General features: G+C 37.8%; 1 protein-coding gene across 1 annotated transcript in view; it reads left to right on the forward strand.

Moving 5' to 3' along the window:
- The first annotated feature begins 2177 nt into the window (after positions 1–2177).
- The window catches only part of EXOC2 (exocyst complex component 2), a 143424-nt gene continuing 124305 nt past the window's right edge, over positions 2178–21296 (forward strand). Inside the window, exons 1-2 of the mRNA XM_013942074.2 lie at positions 2178–2257; positions 17158–17305. Of these exons, the coding sequence (XP_013797528.1) occupies positions 17188–17305 (118 nt within the window). The 5' untranslated portion in view covers positions 2178–2257; positions 17158–17187. The remainder of the gene's footprint in view (positions 2258–17157; positions 17306–21296) is intronic.

Genomic DNA, 21296 nt, shown 5'->3' on the forward strand with positions numbered 1-21296 from the left:
CATATTATGATCTAATATATATATGATATATATATATGGATGGATGGATGGATATAATAACAGCACTAATTTTCCTCCATTTGTCCTGAAGACATGTGAGGCAAGGTTTCTTTTCTCCAGTGGGTCCAATCTATAGTCAGTTATTGTCAGCTTTGTTCTGGAGACATCGAAGGGGTAGGTGGTGGTAACCACATGGTCACTGCACATCAGCTGAAAAAAAATACCCACTGTAGATTCAACGAAGTGCTGCACACAGGAAGTTCCTCATCGACAACCTTACCCAGGGCTCCTGGAGATCATAAAAGTCATGGATGCCACTCTTGGCAATAGGAGAATTTGTGTATGTGCATGCTTATGATGAACCTACATATACTATATGTAAGGCTTCTGTTGTTGCTGAGTTTAGTCTGGTTGTGCTGTTCTGACAGGTTCACTAGGACCAAGATCTGAATAAAAACACGACTAAGCAGCAATTCAGAAACAGCTTGTTTAAACCTCTAAAAATGAAGGGAAGAGGGCTACTAAATTCTGGTCTGTTTATTGCAAAATCTTCTGTGCAGACAGCTCCTTTACGGATCCCCACTAAAGTCAACATGCTTTTTTGGGCACAAATATCCACTCTCAGAGAGCATTTGGCAGGGCTGGGACCAAAGTATGTACAGTGCGAGGTGGGGCCATCTGTATTAACCAGACCTTTCAATTTAGTGGTTTTATTTGGCACATCTGCTGACAAGCTTTTAATGAGATAATGCTAACAGACTGTCATGAAGGAAAAGCATCATTTTGAACTGGGTGGCAAACAGTTACTTTTTTTAATGTCATGCCAACTTTACTTTTTGGGCCAACTTTTCCTAATCTCATATTAGCAAAAAAAACCTGCTGAGTCATGAGTAACAATTTTGGAGATTACTAGAGAGAAGAACCAAACACTGTCATTGTTCCCCAGACAGATGCTGTGTGCCGACTTAAGCAGGCTAGAAGAAAGAGTCAGAAAAGCACTGTTTGTTCATGTGCTGAAATATTACAACCTACTAATGTAACTTGGGCAACTCTCACCTCTGGAAAAAAAGTCAGGGAAATGACTTTTTTTGGCCATAATGCTTCTTATGGTGCTTAAGTTCTTTGAGGTTTTATGAAAGTTAATTTATTTTCCCACAAAGTATACATGTTAAGTCAAGTCTGGTGAAATTGAGCAACTGATTCTTCCTTCTGTGTTTCCTTTCTGTTTTTCCTCTCCTTTCCACTTAGATTCTGTCTGAACTGTTTTTTTTTTGCGGCTGAATTCCAAACAATCCCAGCAAAAATGGAAAAAGAGCAATTCTCCTGTCCCTTTCCAAAAAGGAAAAGAGCCTCTGGTGTCTCAAGCAGACAGCAGGTTTGGTAAAAAAAAATTCTAACCTTTTTCATTGGAAAATGAAGATTCATTTGTATTACTGATAGCATTGCCTGCCTGCTCGCATGGCTGCTGGACAGCCCAGGCTTCCCCAGCACCCACGGCAGCTGTATCCTGTTTCTGTCCAGCTCTGCAGAGAGAGTGGTCGTTCCAGAAAGTCGCTGCCTGGGGGGGCAGGTTAGCCTATTAGAGAACAACCTGAAAAAAAACCTGCTGTAAGTCTCCCAAAGCAGAATTTTACATGTGTCCCCCCTTCCGTTCTGAGGGTTTTTTTGTTTTTTGACAGATTGCATGAAAAATCTTGTTATCACTCCCCATGCTGAAATAAAATTTAATGGGAGGGAAATTCCAGCTTGTTGTACAACTCAGGCCATTTAGTGTTTTAGAGACTAAGCAACTTAAAGTGTACTCGGAAGGACCACGCAGCCAGCGCAGTACTGGTGTTAACGAGCTCAGGGCTAGATACGCTCCGCGCTTGGCTATATGCGAAGACCCTAGTCTCACAGAGCTGCGGGCCTAACTTGGCCCATCTGGGGGACAATGGGAGATCGGCCAGGCACAGCGAGGTTAGGCCGGAAACGCCCGCCTCAGCCAAGGCTCAAACACGAAGCAGCCAGGAGAAGCAAGAAACAGGGCCGCCCTGCCCTGCATTGCCACACACCGCCCCACGCCCGCGCCGGCAGCCGCCACGGTCTGCGCCTTTAAGGGGGCGGGGCGCGGGAGCTTCTCCTCGATTGCTCCGGGTGCCATCGATGCTCTCCGGCAGCGGCTGCCTGTGCCTGCCGGACGCGGAGGCACTGCTGGGAGTGGAGCTGCCCCGGGTGCCGGATACAAACGCGGCGGCGGCGGCAGCAGTTGCGGCCGGTGAGTGACAGTCTCTGGCTTCTCGCCTCCCTCTTCCTCCGCTGGGCTCTGTGGAGTCGGTGCTCAGCGGGGCAGCTCCGGCTTCTTCCCCTCCCGGGGCGGAGACCGTTTCCCGGCCGTCGGCCTCCCCCTCGCCTTCCTCCCCTCCCCCGCTTCCCGGCGGGGGGGGGTTGGGCTCGCGCCCGCCGGGCGGGTCTAGTGCGGCGTTCCAAGTTCCGCCCCTGCCGCAGGGACGGAGTTGTCGGTAACGGCCGTTGGGGCCGGGGGGGGGGGGGTCGTTTATTTGCTGCCTCCTCGCGCTTTGAGGCCTCCTCTGCCTCCCTCGAGGCATCTGCTGGCCCCGCTCTACTCCACCCCGGGGCTCCGCCGGTACCTGCCCGCCCCTGCTTGTCTGCCTGAGGCCAGGGGCAGGGGGAGGATGGCGGCCCCACCGAGCCGCCTGGCGAAGGAGGGAGGGAGATGGTGACTTCCCGGCTTCAGCAGCCCCTGTCCCACCCCCAGCCTGCTGACAGGAGACAGGGAGTCTGCCCTGCGGGCCCGCGGTGTCTTACTCGCAGCTCGGTGTTTGCTGGGGGACGGTGCCTGGGAGAGCTTACACTCGAGCCAGGTGGCGCGCTGTCTCGGCCGTGTAGGCGCTTTGTGAGGGAGGCCCTGAAAGCTAGCGGATAGAGGGTAATCCGGAGGGTCTTGCCCTTGTTTCATTCCTGACCCTGGTCTATCGGGAGCACTGTAAGGTGCTTCTGTTCCCACTTGGTTATATGCTGAAGCGAGACTTGTTTAGAACGATCTTAAATCATTATTGCGAGTGTGTTGGCAGGGGGAGTAGAGGAAATAAGCAGGAGAGGGGCAAGGTCTGACTGCTGAAGATCTGGTTATTCGAAGGTCTGATTTCTTAACTCCCCATTCAGTGGTACTGTAAATTTTCAGAAATTACTCACCAAAATAAATGTGCACTTGTGCAAATACAATAAAAAGAAAGTAAGAAAGTTAGAATAAACCAAAATGGCATATAATGATCAAGAGATAATTACTAGCATTGATAACTAACTGGTAGTGATACATCATCTCCACAACTTTATTTTATTTATTTATTTTTTTTGACCTTTCTGCCCAGGTGTAAATTTCTCCCTCACTTGGACTGCATTGCAGTCCAGAAAGGTCCATGAGCTGGTGACCAAGCATTTTCCCTCCCTGTCTCTCCAATATTTTAATTAGGAAGCTGAAAAGGATATATTTTCAAGGGGAGTGGATGTCTGAGCATGGGAACTATCCTATTTCCAAAGGAGAGCTTGTCATTCTGTCCAGCTTCACTGCTTTTCAAAATAGTGGACCGTCTATGTTTGTCAGCTTTTCCCTCTCTCTTATTTTTTCCAGCTTTTTCCATTTCCTGCAGCTTGCTTGCTCTTCGTTGGATTAACAGCTTTTAGCTGTATACTAGAAAGCTTTGAACTGAAAGCCAATGAAGTATTAAGCAATCTTAGCTCTGACAGAGCATCAGATTAAACCTAAACTATGAATATCCACACTTTAAAATTTAGTTTAAAATAGTAATCTCACTCTAACTTCCCTGGCTTTCTGGTTATTCTTAAAATAAGTAAGCATTCTTTTTTTTTTTCTTCAGTTAATGATTTGTGTGTGTTTCAGTACTGTAAACTTCTTGGTTTGGATTTGCTTTTGATAAAGTCATCAAAATAGTTAAAGGGCTTCTTTTTTTTCTGTAAAATGCAGGTAAATAAATTTGTGACTTAGGAAAAAAGGTTTATTTTCTTGCTCACCTGAAAAAGAAAAGCTGTTTGATTCTTGGTGTCTGTCACAACTTGCACTGACCCAGCAAGAAGCAGCAAAAGACATGCCCTGCTGCTGCTTTCTTTCCCATGGATAGCTTAGTTTACAGTTTTTGTGATTTATGCCCACCCTCGGACAATGATGTTTTCACTCAGATAGGATTTTTGTTGTCTTAAAATTCACTTAAAACAGGATGCGATGACTTTCTTTATGCTAGTGTGACTTATCTCAGTGAAAATACCATTAATCTACATTGTAATGGCAAGGTTTTTTTTTTTTTCTGTATGGGAAATTTAGCCTTTTTAGTATGTGTCAGAGGTGAAACTATTTAATTAAAGCATGTTACCCATCAAACTCGTACTGTCTTTTTTTTTTTTTTTCTGGTACAATAATGTAGAGTTGTCTTGTTTTCTTGGTTCAATAAATTACACTTTTTCAGAGACTTGATAATTCTTTTAATTTTGTATTTGCTTTATCAGGAATTAGTAGTAAATAGCAGCTTAAGCTAATGGACATTTTTAGAAATCAGTCAAAAACCTCTTTTAAGTTCGAAGTCATTAACTTAAACAACAAGAAATATTAAAGATATTCAACACCTTGTCCTTTGAGCAGTGTTTTTTTTGTATGGAGAAACTCATTCATTTTCAGTACAAGGGGTAATGTTCACAGAATATTTTTGAATCTGTAGCATTCAGATCTTAATGTTTTGAGTAGTAGGATTTCTTGTGATTCTGAAGCAGCATTTTTTTTGCTAACTGTTGAGACTTTTTGAGGCAAAAACAGACAATAAAGATGTAACATGTAATCTACTGATAGTTTGCCTGAGGTCCCATTAGAGAGGATCTGTATCCACTGATAATTAATGCAGTTTATTCTTATGCTACTCCTCCCAGTGAAGCTGGACTAAAGCAGTTAAGTGGGTAGACTAGAAAGACAGAGGGCATGGCCTCTTTTAGTGAGGAAAATTTTGAGATATGTTATGTTAAGCCTTAATTAATCAATTTATTTCAATGCATTTATTCATTTAGTTGTAAATCGAGTAAGTCTTAAGCATTGCACTTGGAACTAAACATCAATTTTGAGTTGCTTTAATTCTGTTCCTTCTGGCCTTTCTCCATGAATGTACTTCATTAAAAATAAAAAATATAAATTGCAATCGGATGGTAACAGAAAGCTGGATGTAAAAGTTGTTCTTAAAAACATGGGTACTGACACCTATTTAAAGAATACATGAAACAATATGCAGTTTTGTATTACAGCACAAAACAGGCCTGTGAAACTCAGATGGATACTACCTGCACATATTTTGAATGGCTGTATGTCACTATTTAGTTATGCAAACAAAGGTACATTAAAAAAAACTTTCACAGAAGAAATAAGTGGTACTTCATTTCAAAGTGAAGATTTGAAAATAATACTTAGAAGAGTGCAAGTGTAACAGGGAATTTATTTCTACGAGAGCTTTTCAGCAAGAGTGGAAAGTGCTGCTGTACTTAAAAGTAAGCTGGAGGTTCAAAATTTGCTGAAAGAACAGCTAAATTAATATATTTTAGCAGAAGTAAGACATTAGCTCTTCAGCTTTTCTTTAACCTGTCTTAGACTGTGTACTTTCTATAAATCTGTGGTGTGCAACATTGTGTTCCAAGTCGCTTTTCCCAGGGAGAGGTAAAGGGCGCTTGGCAGTGGGGGAGATCTTGTTTGCAAAGGTGCTTGTAGGACAAAGGATGTTCAGATAGTGCATACATAGTCCCTTCAGATATGTATTTCATCTTCCTTTTGCACTGTATACAAAGGCAAAGGTCTGTCTTTACAGCTCATAAAGTATCAATTCAGAGATAAAACTGATCTAAAATTGTACCTTAATCTGAAAATTATTTCCTATTGCTTATGTCTCTGTATTTCAATTCAAAAGCAATTGGTCTGCACCTTGTTCTCCCAATGTCAAAATTCTGTGGAGGAGGAGGAAAGGGCAGGAGGGAGAATCTCATTTTTGTGATCTCCTGAGAAAAGGAACCTGAAGCAGATTAAAAATAATAGTAATAATAATTATATAAACATCTGAAAATAAGGATTAATTGTGTGATTGGTATGTTGCAATTTTGAATAGGAAAAATAATCTTAAGTATTTAATGTTTTGAGCAAAACTAAGTTGAAGATCTCTCTCTCCACTGTATTTTGGATATACGGAGAAATTGTTTTTATGTATACTTTTTATATTATTTAGAAAGCTTTTAGTGCTTTTTCTTCAAAAGGAAATTGATCTGTCTAGCCTTTTTTTTTAAAAAGTGTTTACTAATCAGTGCAGACATTATGTTCAGCATTTTCATTAGAAAATGCTCTGATTACACCCAGAGATGGGTGTGAAATCCTGCATTTCCTTTCTATTTATGTTTGTTTTGTTTTTAAGGAAATCAAAAGTTCTGAGACAACAAGCCCTTAATGGGTCTGTTTTTCTGTTGCCCTTAAGGGGACTACAGATTTTCAGTTTAATTCTTAAAGGCAGACCTTAGGCTGTATTAGCCAGTGGAGGAGGTTCTGGCAATACAAAAATCTCTGTGAATCAGATAACAATATGAATTTTGGTTTATTTAGATTTACATTTTTTCTTTCACTTTGTGCAGAAGCCTAAAGAACGTACCCTGTATTTGAAAGTTCCCATAATGCGTTGAAAAATCTTTAGCAGTTATAAATTTAGTGTTATGTTAAGCAAAAGTTCCTTTTTAAACACCCACTTGTGTATTGAGGACAAACAGAATTTTTAAAGGTAATCCCCAAAATTCTCAATTAAAAAAGCAATAACCTTAAATTTTGTATTTTAGAATTCTGTGAGTCTTGTAACACTTTCAGTCTCGTTGTGTTTTCAACACATGCACCTTGCTTCTTGTTGGAAAAGTGAACAGAAGTTTTTTTGGCAAAAATCTAAGGAGCTACATAGAAAGATGATGTATTTTTGTCATTTTTCCTTTTCATCAGTATGAAAGGCAGTGGAACTTGCATTCCTCACAAGACAGCTTCAGTACTCTGAAAACATGGTAATTCTGTACAGGAGATGGGATTTTAGGTGGATGACTGCAAATGAAGTTTGAGAGTATGCAAGATAGAAACAGTCTGAAATATGTTAGAAAAATACCTGTGCACCCAGGCTGTCGGACAGTGAAATACTTGCATATGTGTTTGATAATATGAATAGAAAAAGATGCTATAGTGTAAGGCTTGAATACTTTCCTGAGCTGAGAAAGAGGTATTTAAGAGAGAACATGAAAAATACAAGTCTCAGTAACACAAGTGCATGTCTCATTCTTCTAAATATTGTTGAAACAAAAGAAGCTGCCAAAAAAATCACACTGCAGAGGTTAAATTTAGTGTTGCAGTCCTACCTACAAGCACAAAAGTTAAAACTCCAACCATGCATACTGTGTAATTACAGTGGTTATATAGTGTCTAATAGTGTTTTTATAAAGAATAATTTGTATAGTTACAGTGCTTAGGAAAAATCTGTGGTGTCTTGTTTTGTTTCTTTTCTGTGGAAAAAAAAAATGCCACCCCATTGGGATTTATTATTATTATTATTTTTTGGTGAACTTCTGGATCTTTCTGAATGCATTTGCATAAGCATATTTGAAAGTTTTTGAGGCTAGAAATGCTGTTCTCTAATTTCTGCCTGTGAATAAGATAGGATAGGGAGGAGGGATGATGAGGGTATTAAAATTCTTTACCATTGTCCTAATAACTAAAAAAAAATACAGAAAGTTATTAATTATTTAGAAGCTCAGAACAGAAGAGAGATGAATGGTTTAAGTGGATGATAGTGAGGGGAATGGCTTCTAGATGAAGCAAACTTTTACTGAATGTCAGAGGTAGAAGTGGGTGTAGGAAAGCATTAGTTTTGTGAGAATTTAGAAGTTAATGGAAGATTTATGACTATCTGCAGTATGTTTTTGTGTAAAGTTGAGGGTTTATATATATATATATATATGTTCATTTGTTTAAGATTTTTCTTCAAAATGCTATTAAATTGTAGTGATGCATCAGCTAATAAATATAAAAGCTCCTAATCAAGTAGGTGACTTAGTTTCCGGAGAGTTACAATGCAATTTATAATCGAAATAGAGGAAATTTTTGGAAGGAACATCTATGTTCAGACTTTCTTTGTTTACATATTCTTCTAAGCTGTTGCTCTTCTCTACCCAACTCAGTGTGACCAGAACAGACCTTCAAAAAACTTAAGTTGGTTTGACTTCAGTCTTGGTAATCAAGAAGGTGCTGTAACATTGAATATGTTAGTTAGTGTTTGATAATCCACTAACTGGTATAAAACGGTATGTAAGTTTAGTTAACCAAGTGGGGAAGTAATTTATTTTCCATATAAAGTTATGAAACTTCTAATCTAACTTTTTGAAAATGTTGTCTTTCATGACATGAAAGTTTGTTTGGAATTTTTTCTTCAGGTTTTCTGCAGCAAAAATATCCTAATCCAAGTTTATAGGGCTAGTATTGACGCTTGGATTATTGCAGTATGGATGATCTTGTTGAATAGTTGGCACATGGAGATTGTTATCTAGGTAAATAAATTTTGAGACATGGTGAAAATGTGACTGTTTGGTTCTGGACTGTTCAATTTTGTATCTGTATTAGGTTAAATAGGGGTGTGTGCTGATGAGTTTGATGGAGGAGGTATGTGTGTTGATGGTGGCAGAGTGGAGGGAAGGGGACACTTACTTTAAAGCAGGCTATGCCTAAAATAATTTTATTAAAGTACTTTTACTGGTTACTTCAGCTTTTTCTGTTTGAACAGGTGATACGATCAGCAGATGAAATGATCTTCGGAAAGAAATCACCCCAAACCTACCCCCTTTAAGAGACTCTATTAATCTATACAATAGATTAATCTCCTTTTTAATCTGTTTTTAGAGTTTGCTATTTTTAGTTCTTGCTGGTGAGTCACAAACTCAGTATTACACATAACCTCATTAATTTGATTGAATTTATTTATAGCGTAAGGTACTAATGGACAAAACTTCATTTTACAATGGAATGTTTTTGGAAAAATTCAATATTTGAATGTCATAATCTCACCTGTAGTTAGTTGTTGTTTGTGGGAATCTTTTCCCTCCCCCAAATAAATAATGTATCAAATTTCCTGGATTAAAAATGTCGATATACAAGTCAATGGTGTGCGTCATATCTGATATGATGCTGTCATTTAATATGTACAATGAAATGGATTTATGCTAATCTCTTTTTATTTTTGACGTGTGATAGATAGAAGGTTAATTGATGTTAAATGGGCTTTGTTAGCCCTTCATCAGCTACTAAACTAGTACAGGAGGAGTGCAAATCATTACTACAGAAGGCCAAGACCAGTATGTTTTCTTAGTGAGGTTTATAGGTCTTTTTGTTATCCCTCCCTTCTTTTCCTCCTTCCCAACCACACAAAACATAGCCAGCTGTAATGATAGGAGGAGAGAACAAGCAGCTTTTCTCCAGGTGCGTGCACACACACACGCACACACACACACGCGTGCATGCGTCCCCCCTGCCCCCCTTTTTCCTCTTCATACCTCAGCAGAGTGACAGCTTCTAGATGTTGCGTGCGAGTGAGTTCAGCTGGTGCTGTGTGGTCTGGGTGTGTGGTCTCCAGCTCAACCGAGAGGCTGCTAACAGGGTGGATGAGAGAGAGCAACACTGTTTACTTAAATTTATTTCGGATGCCGGAACTGTGCCCAGAGTTTCTCCTGAGCTTGATTCCACAGTTAGCGGTGTCAATCCCTCACAGCTGCAGTGCAGTCTGAAATATGCACTGAACTCCTCTACCAAGTGCTTTCACAGCATCTGCTTCGGGTCCAGCCTTTTAATCCCTTGTGACTCAGAAATGTTAATGATATTGCTGAGTGCTGTGATTATTTTGCTTTCACTATGTCAAGATATATGGCCATGAAGATGTCCTGCTTTACTTAATCCAGCAAGGTACATCTAAGATATTGATGAAATATGCAAGTATAGCCATTGTGAAAACAAAACTTACTCCTTGTCTACCCTAAAATGAAAATCTCTAGTGTAGGTTTCATGGCTGATTGGAATATTCAGTGGCCCTTTTAAACAGAGAAGGGCATCATGTCATTTAATACTCAGTCTTCCCCCTCCGTAGTTTGCCCCCTTCATCTCAAAACTTGTACACCTTCCCAATTTGAAATTGATTTTGGCGTGTAACATTGTTCTGTAGGTTAACATGTTTGACAGTGTTAATATTGGCTTGAATCAACATGCTGGATATGACAGACTAAGACAAATGAGGCTTTGTTTTTTCTGTGCAACAGTGAAATTACTGCCTTTTTTGTGTTTGTTCATCTTTTCATTATAAGTAGCTTAGTGATGTTTTGAAGAGTGTTGTTTTTCTCTAAATGTAAGATTCGTGACCATTTCTTGTTTAAATTGACAAGTCTTCTTTTATTATTTAAATAAACATGTATAGTTTCTTAATATCACTTGGAATTTCAACATTGTTTAGCTTATTCACTTCCCAGTCTTTTCTGGCAGGCTTGCAGGAATGGACTTTGTATTATTAATGCAGTGTTGAAGGCTGTGAAAATTCTAGGGCACTGAAGATCTCCAGAGGGGTTAATAAATGTCAGTTATTTTCACAGTGCTGCTTTTTGGATACTTTTAAATCTTAGTTTATGTAGATTGTCTGTCTGAATTTATATTGTTGGGAAGATGAAACACAGAAAAGATGCAATAGTGTTTTTCATCATTTTTGTAACGGTTTTGAATACAAACATGTAGGAAATTTTTTGCTTTGTCGTCCTTCTCAGGGTCATTTGCCATGTTGCTTCATTGACACTGTTGTAGTGTGTTGTACTCAGGGGACTCTTTGCATTTTCTAGTGAACACAAATTATTGGATTTATTTAGCAGAAGCACAAGTTTGTATAGTTTAAGGTGAAAAGGCCATCATCTAGGTTCTGGAATATGATTATTTATTATTTGTTTAAAAAAGAGTGTTTCATAAATCTGTTCATTCAGAGAACATTTAATGTTCTGATGTTGGTATGATAAGGTTATCTAATGTACTGGTTTCTGGTTTGTTTGCTCTTTAAAGGAAATGACAAGATCTGAGGCATATTGAGATTTGAACATGGAGGATGCTTTGGTAGTTCCAGTTATACCTGCATCATTATTTTGAAAATCATATGTTCTGTCATATATATCATATATGACTGATAACAAAAAATTCTTTGGTACCTGAAGACTTTCATTCTATGTGTATGTTCTTTTTAGATTGCTTATAGCTTAGATTTTCTCAGAAATGACAAATAGGCTTTTTCTTCACTTCCTTCTTCACAATTTACAATTCCCTCTGCCAGATGACTGCGGCACTTTTGTTGACCTTGGTTCTCTCTTCTCTGAATAAATCTTTTAAGTTCAGTGCCTGTGACAAAGTACCGCTGAAAACTAACTTAACTCAGTTTTCAGTCATTGCAACCAACTTACTTTCGTCTTTTAGAAGTTAGGAACTCCTTTTTAAAGCATCTCGACTGCTAATTTTTTCATTGATGAAACTTGTGAGATGCATCTGGTTGTTAATTCTCTTCCAAAGTTCATAATGTTTGTAGTTTTACTTTGTGATATGAAATTACTGGCCAATGTAGTATCCCTAAACCCTGAACTGTTATTCTTTACTTACTTCATATTTTGCTATTTCTTCCAGAGTAGTAAGCAGTACTCTGCTTTACAGAACTGATGTAGTAGGCAGTGGTGATTTCCTTTGTGTTTCCTCTCTACTAGTCATTGAAAGTTGAATGTGAAACCTATTTAAAAATTCTCAATTTAAACCAACTGAAGGCTTACAAAAGTCAGAAGAGCAGCTTGACTAGTATTTTTCCTTATGTTGGGCCTTATTTCATTTCTTCATTGCTTTTTCTTGAAGTGGCTTTTCTTAGGATAAAGAGTGAAGATAGGCCCTCTTTTACAACCTTGTAATGTTCAGAACTGTCTGTGTGACTTTTTGGAACCAAACCTTTGTGATTGGGCAGTTTATTTGAGAAGGTCATGTAAAGGCAAGGATTATGTTTATTAAAGACATTTTTCAAGATGACTTTGTCGTAGGTGGTCTTCACGGAGGCTTTCTAACTCCTTGCGCTTCATAACAAGAATTGTGGCAGAATAATAGAATAATATGGGCAAGATCATGGGAGCAAACAGATGTCATTCATGTTAAACTATTGAGGAGACACTGTGAGGAAATGAAGTTTAAAAAAAAAGGGGGGGTGAAGAAAGAAAGAGGCCTCTGTTAGTGGAAAGGAAGATTGTCTATTGCGAAAGAGTAGAGTCTTCTGAACACTTCTTCACTAAGCCTATCTCCTCAGAAAAAATGTCTTGTGTAGAAAGACTGTCTTTATGCAACTTCCCCTACACAATATAAAAACCAGTCTTCAGTAAGAAGAATTTAAGGGAAAAAAAAGTGTAAAATATGTATATTATGTATATGTATAAAAGAATATATATAAATATGTATAAAAGAATAGTAACTGCTGCTGGGAGGAAGCCTTCCTGGATGCTTACCATAATACATATTCTCCAGGACACTGTGTTTTTCAGGGTTTTAAAATTTGGGGTACTTGCAGAGAGGGAGAAAAAGTTGAAGCTCTGAAGACAACATAGGCAGAAAATATTTTCCACTGTCTGGCAGCATAGTTTGGGGAATACTTCCTAAAAAGACTTTTTTCTTTCTTTCAAATTGCATTTATAAAGCTGATGAATAATGAACTGTGTGTAACAGATTTTCAGTTTAGGGCAGTGTATAGAATTGCGACTAGAGTTCATAATTAGACTAGTTAGTATATTTTTTCATAATCGTAAATAATTGTTTTTTTAGAAACTTGATTTTGGGTCATAGTAATATGCTAGTTTATCTTCTTCTCTTTGCAGTACTTAAGGTTAGCAGCAAAATAAAATTGGTTAAGAAATGCTTGTCTGTGATACAAGTGGATGGTCTCAATGTAACTTGTAGTGGGTGTATTTTCCATGTGAGATATTCAAACCACACTCAGCAATCTGCACATACAGGATCTGCTTCCAAATAGGCAGTTCAGTCATTATGACTATTGACATATTTGTCAAAGAGAAGAAGGAGCGGAGATACTTTTTTTTTTTTTTTTCAATAGCAATCAGTTTCTTTCAGCATTCCAGTCATCTATAATAACAGAGCATCTCAGTGCCATAATGCTTTTGTAATGTGTTGAGATTTACTGTGGTCTCCTCATTCCAGTGAAAAGCAATTCTGCAATAAGTATGGGAATACTTCAAAAGAAATATTAGACTTGAGGAGGCTCAACATTTTTATTGAGTTTATTCAGCTCATCATGAAGAACAATCCAGTGCCCATTTCTCAAATCCAGTAAAATATGTTGTAATATTACTTCTGAGTTTTACTATTAATTCAAACCAATTACCTGTATGCCTAGGTATTTTAAAAGAAACAATATTTGCTATGCAAGGGAATCATCACATTGGGGGAGGGAGAGGGGGGAGGAGAGGGAGAAAACCAAATAACACCAAAATAGCTTCTATTTTACTACTTTTCCTCAAGAGTTCTTCCCCTCCATATTATTGATGAATTCCTGAAGTTTACTTTTTTCATCTGTGTTACTGATTAATATTCTATATAAATCTCTGTTAAAACATTGCTCAAAAGTAAGATGCTGTTGAACACCACTTTTGCAACATTTGCTGCTTCCTGCAGAGTGGCTACGTGTGGATATGGGGATGTAACTCCACTGGTTCTCTACAGCTGTTGCGCATCTTCAAGCTCTGCTGAGGATATGTGAGGAAAGCTGCAAAGACTATGTAGTTAAGACTGTGAGGGATACATGTGATTTATCCTTCTTTTCCTTGGCAAATTACGCAACTGATGATTCTTTTCTACTGATCTTTGCACATGATTACAGAGGAAACCTCGAATTCTGGAAGGTCTGAACTTCTGTGTGTATGCACCTTGTAATTGTATAGGAATAAACAAGACTTTCCCTGAGTTTCTGATTGCTCCAGGCAGCATTAGGTTTAGAAAGGGAGCTGGGAAGTTTGTTTGTATCGAGCTGCCCATGTTTTCGTCAGACGAGGTAATGTAGCAAAGGAAGCCGTATAAATCCTGTACAGGGCAGATGAGCTAGGCAAGCCTTGTGGTTCTGGGACTGAGAATCTTGAGCGAAGACTGGCTCCCTAGGTTTTGCCTAAAGAGAGGAAGCAGAGCAATAGGAGTTCAGGTTGTCTGTCTGAACAAGCAGACTGGAGTAAGAAACAGGAGATAAGGGAAAGGAATTATCAAGGTGTCAGGATTTGAAGAGAAAATTGGAAAATATTAGAAAACAAAACAACCCCCCTTGATCTTATGGATGAGAAGTCAGAAGGAAAATCTGGCAGGGTAGGGGCAGGAAAGAGTTCGGCTGCAAAACTAGGACTTGGTCTCAGATTTGAAATGAGGCAGAGAAGCACTGTCTCTGTGCGAGGAGGAAAACAATGCTGGGAAAGCAATAGAAGTAGGGCATAAGGAAGCAGGAGACAGGGAACTGCCTGGCAGAGCCCAACCTTCTCTGCTGTATCTGGATACTACTGCCAGCTCATGTCTTCGTAACCTGCTGGTATTGTCCTCCTCTCCTTCAGTGGTGTTCTGCAAGGTTACAGATTACATCTGTTGATTACTCCTCCAGCTCTGTTAGATATGAAAAGTTCCAGCATTTTACATACTGACTTAAAAGTTGTATGATACTATATTGTGGAATACTTTTTTTTCAGCATTTTGTTTGTGAAAACCTGGGAAATTAATATGATACTGAAAACATAATATACTTCATAATGTTGTGAAGTCAAAGGGTTTGGTAGTTTAAAAACAAAAAACACTGAGATCCAAACACACATCATGAGTATTATCATAGGCTCTTACCAGATTTCCTTTGTGTACTGGGTATTGCTCACATACTACAACTTTTCCAGTTTCTACTGGTTCAGCAGGAATTCACATCTCTTATTAATGGCACACTTTTCAAAGATAATCTCAAAAATTTCTCTGAAGAAATTAATAGTTCTGTGGTGTTCATAGTATCTGAATGCCTCCTCTGTATTAATGGATTTGTCTTCAAAATACCTTTTGAGATGTGTAGTAGCATTCCTATTTTAAACATGAAACTGAAAAACAGACTGTTAAGATTGACTGTGTTTATGTATCTGAGATCATTATTTAGGACTGGAGTGTTTTAGAGCATTGTATAGCACTTCCTATGTTCAGAGTACATTTCCCACTGACTTTAGCTGTGGCTGTGAGCTCTCAGCTCCTCTGATCTGAAGTTGGACACCCAGAAACTGAGAAGAAAAAATTGTTACTGGAGCATTTTATCATAAGCAACCCACTGCATCTGTGGTATAGACAGAGATAGAATCCTGTTCAGGGACAATCCTGTTCGGGGGGACGGTGTGGAGATTTTCCTTCTTATTCCTGCCTTTCCCATTTCCACCTTCATTTTCAGTGTGCCTTCTAACTTCAGAAGATGAATCAAGAGTCCTGTTGGTAACAGCCTCTTTCATCCTCACAGCAGGTCTATAGTACACTGAAAAAGGTGAAGAGGTTCTGTAGAAGCATAGTGTTTGATTCTACAACTGCTGTATTCTAGATATGCAGAAGAGGCTGAAACAAAGATAACTTGCTCTCTTAATTCTGGCATTTCCTAATGCAAGTGCTTCGAAACTGTGATTTTACTGTAGCATTTTGTTAGGGATACTTTACAGAGTTTCGTGGACTTGGTTATTTGCAGGTAGAAATAGAAAATATACCTTGATCCACAGGTAAAAAAATAAAATATGTTAGAGGTAGCTATGGTGCTTGGCTTATATTCCACATGTTTTGGACCAACTTTTAAAATTGTATACACTGAAGTGTTCTATTTATGCATTTCTGATTTTTGAATACTAAACTCTTCCATCATACTTTGGGGGGGGGGGGTTTAGGGTTAAGAAACATTTTTTTTCCATAGGTTATGTTTGATTATTACCTTTTCATGGCAGATAAATTCCTATCAGAAACTGTTTGTAGATCACTTTGCACGGTTCCGCATGAGATTTTTACTTAGAGTTCTAAAGTTGCTGTTGTGTCTCAGTAGAAGAATTCAGCCGTGGAATTACCATGCAAGTCCTTGAAAGAAATTTTATTTTGTGTCTGTCTTATGATTTCTGTAGTACCTGTGTCCCTATGGGCAGGCTCTATGTGCTAGAAGTATTATAAATGTGGAGAAGCTGGTGGGAGCTAATGTGCTTCAGGCTGTACTCCTCTGCTTCATCTGCTTGCAGAGCTGTACAAAGGAGACTGCTAATACGCAGCTGGAATTCATGATCAATTGCATAGTGAATTGAATGTAGGGCAGTGGGACGTGGGTACCATATTGGTGTTTCTATTGTAGAGATAAACTGTTTTGAATTGCCTTCTAGCTTCATATGCAAAAGGGAACTCTTGGAAATGCTTCTCTAGTAACTTTGTGTACATTTATGTTGACCTGTTGGGATATTATTTGTTTTATTAATATTCTTTGTTAGTGTAGTGTCTCTAAGTAATGTTTTACTTTTTTCAGCTTATATAAACATAATGATGCTTTATACAAACTAGTGCTGGGGACTCCCTCACTTGAGAATGTGTGTGCCAGTCAGTCCCCTTTTGATGTGGAGATAGTCCAAATGTGTAATCAGTCTCAGCTTAGCAATTCTAAATTTTCTAAGCAATACAATAGTAACTTTCTAATAGAGGACTGAATAACAGGCCCATTTGAGTTCTGATATCAGTTATTTGGAATATGTATATTGTTTCCTTAAGGATTGTGAAAGTTTAGGATTTTTTTTTAATTTTACAGGTCAGAATTAGAGATGTATATATTTTTAAAAAAAATAAGTGGAAAAAAAGGTGTAGTTATTATATTGTTTGGTGAATATGTGGGAAAAAGAGCTTTGAGAGTATTGCTTCATATTTACATTCATGTTTTTGCTTTATCATTTTATAAGAGCAGCTTAACATTTTTTATAATTTTTACATAATATATTTATTGTTTTAAATGATTGTATTTGTTTCTTGCTGAACAGGTGAACTAACGATAACTGAAGAAAGACATCATGTCTCGAGCACGGCAGCCCCCGCTTGTAACTGGCATCTCTCCCAATGAGGGCATCTCATGGACAAAAGTGACAATTAGAGGAGAAAACTTGGGAACTGGGCCTACAGACCTCATAGGTAAGTTGGAGAGAGGAGAAAAAAAAAGTGTCTGCTTCTTTTGAGATTGTAGAATGTAACCTTTGGGATGTGGTTACAGTTGTATTTTCTTTGCAAGTAACATTGTAAAATCTATGTTTCATGGTTTGAGAAATGCCCTTTTTCACAAATATGCACTTGAATCCATAAATTCAAGAATGGTCTCCAAAGCATAACAAATTAGAATGGCCATACTCTGTTAGATGGACTTGTCTGACTCAACATCCTGTACTGAACACTAGCTAAGAACAAATGCCTATGTGAGCATACAAGAAGTAGATGTAGTGATATGCTCCTTCATTATATTTTCAGGCATTGAGAATTTGCAGCTTGGCAGCTTTCCAGTCAGAAGTGTTTTCAGTGTATTGAGAAAGTCTCAGAGCATTACTATTACTTGAATTAGTGTAAAATTCAAGCAGCGTATCTGCAACAGTCTAGGATAAGAAGAGTAGCAAAATTTAGCTACAAATTGTGTGAAGAATGGTCTCCTCACTGTGTGATTTTTAACTGGGTAACTTAATTTCAATTGTCATAGTTCTTGCATTGGAAGAGGGAACAAGCAGTTCTCCCCTATTTATCAATGATTCTCATGTCCTTTTAGATCTTGTTCATCACTGCTCTCAGTTGCCTCTTTTCCAGGCTGAAGAATCCCAGTTTACTTTTTTTTTTGTGTGTGTGTGTATTCTGTATGCATCTTCGGGGGGGGGGGGGGCACAGTTGTTTGTTCATTGAATTTCAGCTGCTATTTTGTAGCACCTACACTAGTGCAGAACAGATCTAATGAGACCGAGTGCAGGGAGTTTTTTCCAGCTTTATTGTCTTAACTATCCTGAAAAGATTAATAGCATCAAGCTTTGTAACCTCTTTATTCACCCTCATTTCTAATCATTTATGAATATACTGAATGGCAGAACTCCCAGCACATGCCCTGTGGAAACTTTCCTGCATGAAAACACACCATTTACTCTACCTCTTTTTCCTATCTTTTAAGCAGTTATTTATCTATTTGAGGATCATATTCAATAGCTGCTCAATTTTCTTAAGCCGTTCAAGAAGGACTTTGCAAAACCTTTTGAAATCCAAGTTAACTATAACAACTGGAATTTCCCATATACCTTTTGTAAGTTAAGCATATGTGTACTCATGTTAGAGACAATTTGTCTAATCTGTTGTGGAGTCATGACTCCTCTGGAGAGTCTACTGGAATTTTGTTTGGCTTTGCTAGAAACAACATTTCACCTCATGACTGTAAACCAAGATTCCCAAATTCCATTCTTAGCCACCACAATGAACTTTATGGCCGAGGACAAGCCACTGTAATTTTTTCCTTTCATTTCAGTTTGCTGCATCTAGAAAGAGGAAATAATATTTTCCTCATCTGCTAGATAAGGCTGCTGTAGACTAATTGACCGTTATTTAGAAATATTTGAAAATCTGATGATGTTACAGGTAAGTATATTTCTAAGTATCTGAGTGTTTGATGTGCCTTAATATCTTCATTAGTTCATTGATACGATCCTTCTAGAAGTGGTCAAGTAGGTTCTTGGAAGGAAGATATCTCCTGAACTGTGTCTCGGTGTTACAGCTGGTTGACAACTAATATTTTTTCTCATTATTTTTTTTTCAGAGTAAATCTTACACACATGGCTGCTAATAATCTAGTATTTTGAGGTAAACATAAATAAATATGAATACAAATGCATAGCCTTTTTTTTTTTTCCTGAGCTCACTGAGTTCTTGGCTTTTTCTAGGAAGTGAGTAAGGCCTCAGACATGTAAAGATTTCTTTTCTTGGTTAAATTAGGCATGTAAATAACCCCTGTGCCTTGAATGGAAATACTTGCAAAAGTGACTCTTTGCAGGCATGACACTTGAGCAAGTTTGAGCAAGGGTTCTATAAAGTTTATAATCTGCTATTGAGATGCATTAGAGTAAAATGAAAAGCAAAAAGAGTATTTCTTGTATAAACAGAATATCATATAATAGAAGAATGTACCTTTTCATTTCATCTTGTTAAGAGAGTCGTCTTGTAATCTATGTGTGCCTTTGAAACTAAATAAATTATTTTTATTTGTAACTATAGCTTGTGGTACAAAAAGGCAAATCCAGGAGATACATGCAAAACCTATGCTTTCAACGTTTATTTTGTATTTTAAGGCACCTGCAGCTCTATTTTTTAGATGTTGTAAAATTGTCAATATATAAGCTTGACAAAAATTGTGAAGTTTCATGAGAATGTCTTGTGCCTATTCATTGAAATAGACAGGGGACTAAACCCTCCAAAATACCCTTTAAAAACTAGACCTCCAGTATGGCATTTTCAAAGATCTTTATGCTAAACAACAGATTAAAATAAATCTTTATTTAAAGAAAAATTTTCTCATTTTGTGAGGAAAAAAATATTGTATTGTCAGAGGATCTTTCCCAACATGCCTTTATTTGTTTCAAAAATTGGCCTGTGCCATTACCATAAGTAGTGAGGTATGTAAAATGTTCATGGAGACTTTGTTTCTTTTGTATTTTTAAGATACACAGGAAGGCTGTTTCCCTTCATTTAAGAAGTGTCAAATCTTATGAACTTGTTCTCTTGAGAGCTTTAGGAACCTTCTAATAAATAAAAAATGACTGATACAAGGTTCTTTAAAATGGTTGTTCAGTAACTTCTTTCCTACCAAATTGCTTAAGCTCAAATCTTGGATTTTAAAATATAACTTGATTTAAGCATGAATTCAGACTTCTCAAATTCTAGAGTGAAAATCTGTTTTTATGAATGGTTCAGACAATCTCCTTCTTCAGTTAGTCTCGAAAATTTCTACTGCAATCTTTTTTTCCTTCAGAGAACTTGGTAGCAGAAAACCGAGAGAGACTTGATACTGAAGTCTAAGGTTAAAACCCATGCATCATAAATGCATGTTCTTCCCCCACCCCCAGATAAATAAAAACTCTTGTTCTGGTTAAAGTGTTGCAAAGAAACAACAACCAAAAAAATGCCAACCAAGTATTCTTGATATAAAACTTTTTTTTTTTTGTCCCTTCTTTTTCTTGAGGTGTCTTTTAAGAAACCTACCTACTGCCCTTGCTCATGTAAAATTCCCTTCAGTTATAATGAGATTCATGGCCTTTTGTTTTTTTCTTTTGTTTTCATTTTCAAAATAGGTTTTGGCAGGGAATGAGGCATTATGATGTCTAACAAAACCATGAAAACTGCCAGATTTGTCTGCTGTGTAATGTCAGAGATTTAAATTATGAGGAAAAAGTAACTGTGGAGCTCTGGTACTGAGCCACATATGCTGACCCTTTTCGGTCTCAAAGTGTTTGTTAAATTGGTCAGAGCTTTCTAGAAACTGAAAAGTCAAGCCAATGGAGGAAGAACTGTTGTACCTGCCTAACTTATATTCCAGTACAGCCAACACACTAGTATGGCCTTGTTGTTTCAGATAATATGCCTTATGTTTCTACGTAATGGTGAGAGCGCCTAATTTAACCTAAATTAAGAACCTAATGAAGTTCTACAAATCAAGTCTGTTAGGGACTATTCTCTATTAGTAGTTTAGAAATTAGAATCTTGCTAATTCTTTAGGATAACAAAACTGAAATTAGGAATGTGAGAACTGCCCTTCTAGATCTGCCCATCTATTCCAGCACCCAGAGTCCTGATCTGACCATGATGTAGAAGATGTGTGAAGACCCAGCAAGCCTCATACCTCATATTAAGGTGTATCTTGACTCTAAATGTGAAGAGGTATTCTTAAGCTTGACATAGGTTAATATGCCATAGTCTTGTTCTATGAGAGAGCTTCCTGGCTAAAATATGTTTTATTTTTGTTTCATAGTATGTCATTTGTTCTTCTGTTGTGTGAAAGTTTAGTGGAAGAAACAGGTAAATGCTACATTGCCATTCTTTCATACAACAAGGGGAGTTTATTCAGCAGAATCAGTCTTGCATAACAAATTTTAATACAGGAGAAGGGAAC

Source organism: Apteryx mantelli, chromosome 2 (genome assembly GCF_036417845.1).
Source record: "Apteryx mantelli isolate bAptMan1 chromosome 2, bAptMan1.hap1, whole genome shotgun sequence".
Classification (NCBI taxonomy): Eukaryota; Metazoa; Chordata; class Aves; order Apterygiformes; family Apterygidae; genus Apteryx; species Apteryx mantelli.